General features: G+C 38.0%; 1 protein-coding gene across 1 annotated transcript; it reads right to left on the bottom strand.

Moving 5' to 3' along the window:
• Positions 1–6,796: 6,796 nt before the first annotated feature.
• LOC129405857 (olfactory receptor 2T29-like) lies at positions 6,797–7,747 on the bottom strand. The gene has a single exon (XM_055143538.1). It carries the CDS (start codon positions 7,745–7,747, stop codon positions 6,797–6,799), a length of 951 nt encoding a protein of 316 aa, XP_054999513.1.
• Between the last annotated feature and the right edge of the window lie 1,352 nt (positions 7,748–9,099).

The raw sequence follows: 9,099 nt of genomic DNA, 5'->3' as shown, positions 1-9,099 counted from the left end.
GGAGCCATTAAGTGTGCGGCTCTCCGGAGAGCGTGCCGGGAACACCCACATCCCAAGATCTCCTGTGCACCACGTCACTGCAAACTTGTAAAACCATAAATTTTTAAAGCCTGTTTTACCATGAAATAATTTCCCATTAATTTCAGTGGGATTTCCAAAGGATTTCATGGTAGAATCAATAGTGACCTAATATCATAGTAAAGGAAAGCTATAGTTGGCATTTCTCCCTCCTGTTGCAATTCAAGTGGCTGGTTATTCACACTCCATGCTAACCGAGCTCTAACTCCTCCTCTCAGAGAAAAGTGCATTCTTAGGAGAGTGTGTTTCCCCACTGAAGTCAAGGAGACTGTTGAACGATTTCAATGATAGAAACAAGTGACCCCAATTTTATAATGAGAAAGGCAGACGTTAGAGCTACATTCTCCCGTTGCTGCTTAAGGAGCTATATCAAAATGCCAAGCACGTAAGATGGAGCTTACTCCTTCTCGAAGAATCCTAAGTTCTTTGCAAAGTAATTTTTCCCAGTGTTTTCAATGGGAGTTTTGTGGATTGCAATGATTACAGAACAACTGGCCTCTCTTGGATAGAAAGGAAAAAACCAAAACAAAGCAACCCCTCCCCCAACAAAAAAACCCAAAACAAACAAACAACAAAAAAAAGAAAATCGGAAGTCAGAAGGTCTCCCTCAAGTTGCTATTGCTATTCAAGGAGCTGCATATAGAAGTAACATGCTTAAGCTCTAGTTCAGTCTTTCTTAGAAGAGTCCATTCAGGAGAGTCATTTTCGCATGTGTGGTGGCAACGCTCTACCTCACTCTTTTTTTTTACTGTACTTTTTTTGAAATTTAATTTTTATTAATGAATCACCGTGAGGTACAGTTGCAAACTTATGAACTTTCATGTTTGCATTTTGTTTACATCCCTCCACCAGTGCCCATTCTCCTCCACCTATGTTCCCAGTCCCTCTCCCACCACCCCCACCCCAACCCCCACCACCCCACCCTGCCTCTGTGGCAGGGAATTCCCTTTTGTTTTCTCTCCTGTTGGATGTTGTAGTTTGCAATAGAGGTATTGAGTGGCCATCATGTTTGGTCTATAGTCTACTTTGGGCGAGCAGCTTTCAACCCAAGTGGGTCCTCCCAACATCCTCTACTAGGTGTTCCCTTCTCTGTCTCAGCTACCTCACTCTTTCTTAGGCAAGTGTGTCTTCATGTTAATTCCTAAGGGAGTTTCCATACATTTCAATGAATAAAACAGGCACCTCTAATTTTAAGATAAAAGAAAGCAGAAATGGAATATCTCACTAAGAGTGTAGTTCTAAGTACTCCAAATAATAGTAGTTAAGCAGGGTTCTAGCTCATTTTTCCTTAAAACAACATGTTTTTAAGAAAATGTATTGTCCACTAGATTTTAGTAGGAGTTTTCATGGATAATGAAAGGAGCAAGTGACCCTAGGTTTTATTTATTTGTTTATTCATCTCTTTATTTTCATTTTATTTTGTTATCAACACACTAATATTTACAAAGTAATTTATTGTTGATTTCTGGACGTACAATGTTCAGCACCCTTCCCGCAACCAGTGTCAACTTTACTCTACTAGAGTTTCCAGTTTCCCACTCAAACACCACCTCTCCCCTCAGCCTGTTCTCTTGACAGGGACCTTTAAAAGTTCAGTTGTTAAAGCTTGGATCTCATAATTTCAGTTAACTCTGTGTTTTGGCTATTTAGTTCTCTCCTTCCTTAACACCACCACTGTTCCTGAATTTCCTGGACTCCTGAGCCTCGCCCCTTGATTTCTCATCTCTCTATCTTCTTCCCCTTCCCTCCATTCTCTTTCCTTCTCCTGCCTATGCTCTGAGGCTAAGGGTGATCTGGCACAACCCACTTTTAAACCATTGCATCACCACCAGAGGCAGATTGTGAAGAACGAGTGTAATATCACACATGGTACAATATTGCATGCTGGAAGGAATGAAATCAGGCAATTTGACACAACAGGCATGGAACTGAGAGTTATAATGTTAAATGAAGAAAGTCAGAAGATAAATGAAAATAAGATGGTAGAATTCATAAGAGACCCTAGTTTTTAATTGAAAGCAGGCAAAAGTTGAAGATTGTAACCAAAACTATGATTCTAAATACGTCACCTAAATATGTATGTGTGGTTCTCTGTGCATTTTTAACATTAAACTCATTTTATTTTTTATTCCATTCTTGTTTTACGGGAGGTGGGTGGTAGTCCAAATTTACTGGCATCAATTCTAGACAAGTTTCCCCTTGCTATGTCACTTTGAGATCTTTGTCATGTATTAAATGTCCTGTAAGAGTGTTTTCTTTCTGAGCTCCTTATTTTTCATAGTTGCTGACTTGAAATTAATTTAAAGAGCTGTGATTTACAAAAGTATTGATATATGAATCATGTGCAGAACGAGTTACTTGTTTCAATCATTTTTAGTCTATCATTCTGTCTTTTTAATGCCATTTTGGTCTTAACTGCGATATTGTTGATTCCATTGAACTTAGTATTAGGACTCCATTAATTTTCTCATTCACGATAGCTTTATAATCCTTTTTTCATTTCATAGAATTAAAGCACTGTTTTTTGTTCGATTTTCCTGGAAAATATCCTTGGTTTTTAGAAATAGAGATTGCCACATCGATGTAAAATCCTTAAGGAAGATAACTGAATTTAACAATAGTTTTAAATTTTTAGGAAAAGTATAAGGAATATTAATGGTAGTTTAAATGCCATATTATTTTCACTTCAAGACTCATACATGGTATGTTGAATAGAACCGGTAGTGGGATTTCTGAAATTTTGGCTCCTTCAGCTAAAATGCTGGACTCATTTCTTTCTTTCATCTAACTCCATTGTAGCTAGTATTGAAATCAATGGATAAAGAAACTTTCTAACAAAGAGGAAACAATCCTGGCTTTGCTGTGTAGCTTTTATAATCAGTATCTTGAACTGCCTTTTCAGTTAAAATCTCCAAGAATTGTCTTATTTATCAATAAAACTGGAATGGCTTTTCCTAGCGTACATTGAAGCTCCCTTCAAAATCTGTGGGCAAACGCACTTTCCAAGAAATGCACTTTTCTCAAGAGAATAACAAAAATGAGCTGGTGTTCCTCTGCACAGCTAGTCTATATTATTTCCTGACCCACACTATATTTCAAGTCTCCAGCTCTATTGCGAACAGATTTAACTGCAATACAAAAGCAATCATACATTTGTAGCAATTGGAGACTAAACTTGGAGAGGCCTATTACAAATTCTGTGGAACATTCTATGCAGTGTATGTTTTACAGGGTAGCAAAGCTTTAGGTCAATCTTTCATGGAGAAGAATACTTTTTCTGGAAGCAGCATTTCTTCATTGATTTCAATAGGAGTTGCAATGGATCTCAATGAAAGGAATGGCGACTGTGTTAGTGTGGTTCAGCTAATTACATTCTATTTAGGGAAGCAAAGACCCAGCGTCAGTTTTCTTAGAGAAAAGTGCATTTTACCATTGATTTCATGGGAGGTTCAATGAATATCAGTGAAAGAAGAAAGCCACCCTAGATTTATGGAAAAGAAGGCAAAACTTGAAAATCTCTCTGGAAGTGCTTTTCCACGTAGCACACCTATCAGTTATGCGGTGAAGTTCTAGCTCATGCTTTTTGGATAAACGTGCGATTTTAGGAAAGTGAGTTTTAGACTGATTTCAGTGGGAGTTTCAGGAAATTTCAAAGAAAGGAAATCGTTTCAGGAAATTTCAAAGAAAGGAAAGGACTTTATTTTAGGAGCAAAAGAGCCGTTGTAGTTGGAGATATCGTTGTGCAGCTAAGCTTTCGCTCACTCTTTCCTGAGAAAATCGTGTTGCTACTAAAGTGAATTTTTCCATTCTTTTCAATGCCACTTTCTATGAATGGCTGTTTAAAAAGTGAGCTGGAATTTTTAGCAAAAGACAAAATTGTGCAATCCCCCTAGTAGTGTGGTTGAAGATCCTACATGTAGTACAATTGCAGTAAAGTTAGTCTCTCTTATTCTTTCTGTAGAACTGTGTTTCCTCTCCCACAAGGGAGCATAACATGACTCTCCCCATAACCATGCCACTGGACCCTGCACCTGGCTGCTTCACTCGGAGCGCCCCAGAGTGGGTGGGTGAGAGCCCTCTCTGCCCCAAAGGGCCCAGATCTGGCAGCTGAAAACCTCCAGAACCCAACTGTCACCATGCTCAGGCCGCTCTCCACACACTCGAGCCAAGTCTCACCCAGGATTGAACCTATTCCTGGACCTTACGGCCACATTTGTGGCCATGTGACACTTCATACAGCACTCCCTGCATGTACTCCAAGAGTACTGCGTCACATTTGATGGGGTTCACAGTAGTAGGCAACCTATATTAGAGGGACATATATATATATATACACACATATATATTATATATGTACTATATATATAGAAAGAATATATATGCATATATATAAAAGTACACAAGTTTTTAAAGTCAAACTTTAAAGACATATTAGTGATATCTTATAGAAGGTCTTAATGGCCCCTATCAAAATAGAACAATCTTCACACTCTTTCCTATAAGGATACTTTTTGTAGCATTTTCAGCGGTTTTTCATAACAAATAATACAAAATACATTATTTCGGTTCTGCTTTGGAACAGAGATTGAGGTTCAGGATGGAAACATCCAAAATATGGTGATGGAAAGGTGTAATGGTGGTGGGATTTGTGTTTTAATATTAAATGTCATCAGGTATTTTTATATGGTAGTTCATATTTTATATGGTAGTTCACATAAAATAAATAAATTTAAATAAAATAAATAAAATAAAATAAAATAAATTAAAAAAATTTAAAAAATAGAATTGTTTTCTCACAGTTTATGGGAGATCAAAAGATTGCAATCAAAAGAAAATGACCATATTTTTATAGAAAAAGAATACTGGATATGTACATGAAATGTGCAGCTCAACATACTACATATAACTATAGTGAAGGATTGCTTAAGCTTCCCTTTTCTTCATAGGAAAGTGTATATTTAGAACAATTCTTTAAAAAAATTTTTTTATTAAATCACCGTGAGATACAGTTACAAAACTTACATATTTGAGTTTCAATAATACAATGATCAAACACCCATCCCTCTACCAGTGCACATTCTCCACCATCAATGTCCCCAGTATAACCCCCCTTTCCAACCCTCCCCTGCTTCCATGGCACACAATTTCCCCCATACTCTCTCTCTACTTTTGTGCATTATGGTCTTCAATACAGATACTGAGAGGCTATCGTATTTGGTCCTTTATCTTCCAGCACACAGTTCCCATCCCGAATGATTCCTCCAACAATCATTGTCTTAGTAATCCCTTCTCTATTTCAGTTGCCTTATCCCCCAGCTCATAAGATAGGCATCCAACTGTTGTGCACTATTCCTGGCCCTTGTTTCTACAGTCCTTGGGTGTTAGGCTCATATTATGTTATTTTATATTCCATTCACAAATGAGTGCAGTCCCTCTATGTCTGTCCCTCTCTTTCTAACTCATTTCACTTAGCATGATACTCTCCATGCCCATCCACTTATAAGAAAATTTCACGACTTCATCTCTCCTAACAGCTGCATAATATTCCATTGTGTAGATGTACCAAAGTTTCTTTAACCAGTCATTTGTCTTGGACACTCGGGTTGTTTCCAGATTCTGGCTATTGTAAATAGTGCTGCAATGAACATACAGGTGCAGATGTCATTTCTACTTTTCTTTTTTACACCCTTGGGGTGTATTTTCAGAAGTGGTATGCGGGATCATATGGAAGCTCAATTTCTAGTTTTTGAAGGAATGAAGGGCAATTCTTTTTTTTTTTTTGAAGGGCAATTCTTTTGCCCAGTGATTTCAAAGAAATTTTAATGGAGTTCGAGGAATGGAAAAAGCCCCTCTGGTTTTACAGCAAAGGAAGGAAAACTTGGACATTATCACAATTAAGTGCTTTTCAACGTACTACATGTAGGAGTAAGTGAAGCTCTAGATCCTTCTTTTCTGGAGAAAGTGAGTTTTAAGAAAAGCTTGCTTTCCTTTTTATTGCAATGGGACATTCAATGAATTTTGAAGAAAAAAGTGACTATATTTTTGTAGCAGATGGAGAAAAAAAATTGGGTACACTCAGAATAAGTGCAGTTCAACATTGTACACATCATTGCTGTGTTGCAGAACCTTAGCTCATCTTTACTGAGATAACTTCATTGTTTCTAAACTGGATTTCTTTTGATTTTAATGCTATTTTCAATGGATCCCATTGAGAGAGGGAAAAATGAGCTCTAGTTTTTAGTAAAAGAATACATAACTTTGAAATTCCCAACAGTTTGGTGAACATATACTTTTAGTGTAGTAAATCTATGACTCATCTTTTTCCTGGGAGAAAGTATGTTTTAGGAAAGTGGCTTTTCCCATTTCTTTTAATGGTAGTTTGAACATGTGTCAATGAATGGAAATAGTAACTTTACTATAGTAACAATTCTAAAATTTATTTTGAATGGTACCTGAAGAAAGAGTACAATATTTAGGATTCAATCCCTGGCTTCCCATATGTTCCTCTGAGTACTACTGGAGATTTTTGAGAGCAAATGTAGGATTAAATCCTGAGAAGTATGTGGTGTGACCCCCCAAAACACAGAAGTCTGAACAGAATGTAGGATGACAACTTATTATCTCATAATCTGAGGAATAATGTATAATAAGATATAAAACTCTGATATGTAAAAAGAAGAAACACATTACTTAGTAATAAAATAGCTTACTTTAAACTTCAGTGCATAAGAACTCCCACGTTCACCATTTTGGTCAGAGCTGCTGTGACATCTTTGTTCCGAAAACTATATATTAATGGGTTTAGAACAGGTGTTAGTATAGTGTAAAAAACAGAGGCCACCATGTCCTTTTCAGGTGTGTGATAGGAGTTTGGAAGCATGTATGTGTACACAGCAGCCCCATAGAAAATAGTAACCACAATCATATGAGAAGAACAAGTGGCAAAGGCCTTCTTCTGGCCTTCTGCTGAGTTCATCCTGTAGATGGTGAGAAGGATTAAATAATAAGAGCTTGAAATTGCTGTTACAGGTACAAGAAGCATGAGGACACAGCATAGATACATAAGTGTCTCATAGAGAGTTGTGTCTGAACAAGAAAGCTTCATTAGAGCAGGGACCTCACAGAAGAAATGTTGGATCTTCCGGGATCTGCAGAATGGGAATGTCATGGTGACAGGTGTGAGCATGAATCCATCCACCATTCCCAGACACCAACAGGCAGATACCAAAAGAAAGCATATTTTATGGCTCATAAGATTAGAATAATGGAGTGGACGGCAGATGGCCACATAACGATCATAGGCCATGGCTGCAAGAAGGAAAAATTCAGAACCTACTAGTGTCAGATATAAGAACATCTGAATCCCACATTCAGGAGGTGAAATTGTGTTTACACCTATGACTTGGTCCATGAGCATCTTGGGCACCGTGACTGAAATATACATGACATCCATGAGAGACAATTGGCTGATGAAAAAATACATTGGAGTATGGAGATTGGTATCCCAGTGTATCAGAAGGATCAGAATGCTGTTTCCAGACAAGGCCAGCAGGAAAACCACAAAAATGATGGCACAAAGAAGAGCTGGGTGATTTGATTGAGAGAAGAATCCCAATAGGATAAAATCTGACCATCCAGTGTGGTTTGATCCCCAGCTTGTGTTGTCCATGAGTGTTGATCTATAATTCAAGGAGAACTTTGGGGTTAGGGTCTAACTTAAGAAATGTGAGAACTCCCAAGCAAATGATGGTTGGACGGATCACTTGGGATGGTAGATGCCTGCTGAAAGTAGGCTATGGACCAAACATGATGGCTGCTTAGTGCCTATGTTGCAAAGCATAACACCCAAAAGGAGAGAAAGAGTAAGAGGGAATGTGTCTGTCACAGAGGCAGGGAGTGGGAAGGGGTGGGGTTGGCGGGAGGAACACTGAGAACATTGGTGGTGGAGAATGGGCACTAGTGGAGGAATGGGTACTCAAACGTTGTTTGAAAGGTAATGACGAAAATTTGTTAAGTCTGTAACAGTATCTCACTATGACTCATTAAAATAAAAAAAGAAATGCTAGAACTCAAACTGTTTATTGGCCTGCATTAATTTTCTTCAGTGTGAATTTTCTTTATGTACATACAGACCAATATAGTTATAGTTAGCAAATACCATGGGACTGTTAATTTGGAGTCTGTAAGTTGCTTTAATTTAACAAATTGACTAGAAAAGTAAGGAATCAGAATGTTAGGTCAAAAAAATTTCAGCTTCTGGGTCAGAGTGATAGTACAATGGGTAGGGTGCTTGCCTTGTAGACCTCTGATCCCAGTTTAAACTGGCACCCCAATGGTCCCCTGTGTATTGCCACAAACAGTTCCTGATAAGGAGCCAAGAATAACCCTGGAACACTACTGGGTGTGGCCCCCAAACAAAAAAAAATTCAACATTAATAAGTGTTGGAAATGATCACTTTGATCAGGATCTGGGTTATGAAAGGAAGTCAAGTGATATGCATGACACTCTTTCAGTAACAGTCTTGCAAACCACCGTGCCTAAAAAGGAAAAATGGGGAATAACAAAAGAGAACAATGTCTACTATAGAGGTAGGCTCACTCTGGGTAATGAAGGGAAACCGAGGACTTGGTGGTGGAAATTATACACTGGCAAAAGGTCAGGTATTGGAACATTGTATAACTGAAATTTAATCCTGAAAAATTTTGTAACAGTGTATCTCATATGATTGATTCCATACAAAATAAAGAAATTAAAAAAAATTAATCATTGATATTATTTTTTTTTTGCTTTTTGGGTCACACCCAGCAATGCTCAGGGGTTACTCCTGGCTTTGCACTCAGGAATTACTCCTGGCAGTGCTTGGGGGACCATATGGGATGCCGGGGATTGAACCTGGGTCGGCCGCATGCAAGGCAAACGCCCTACCCGATGTGCTATTGCTCCAGCCCCAATACTATTGATAGTATTCAAGATCAGCTAAAATCTTACTAGATATGGTTTTACCAAAAATATAAAAACAA

This window comes from Sorex araneus, chromosome 6, assembly GCF_027595985.1.
Source record: "Sorex araneus isolate mSorAra2 chromosome 6, mSorAra2.pri, whole genome shotgun sequence".
Classification (NCBI taxonomy): domain Eukaryota; kingdom Metazoa; phylum Chordata; class Mammalia; order Eulipotyphla; family Soricidae; genus Sorex; species Sorex araneus.
The sequence above is the reverse complement of the archived record's forward strand: the minus strand, read 5'-3'. Positions and strand labels throughout refer to the sequence as shown.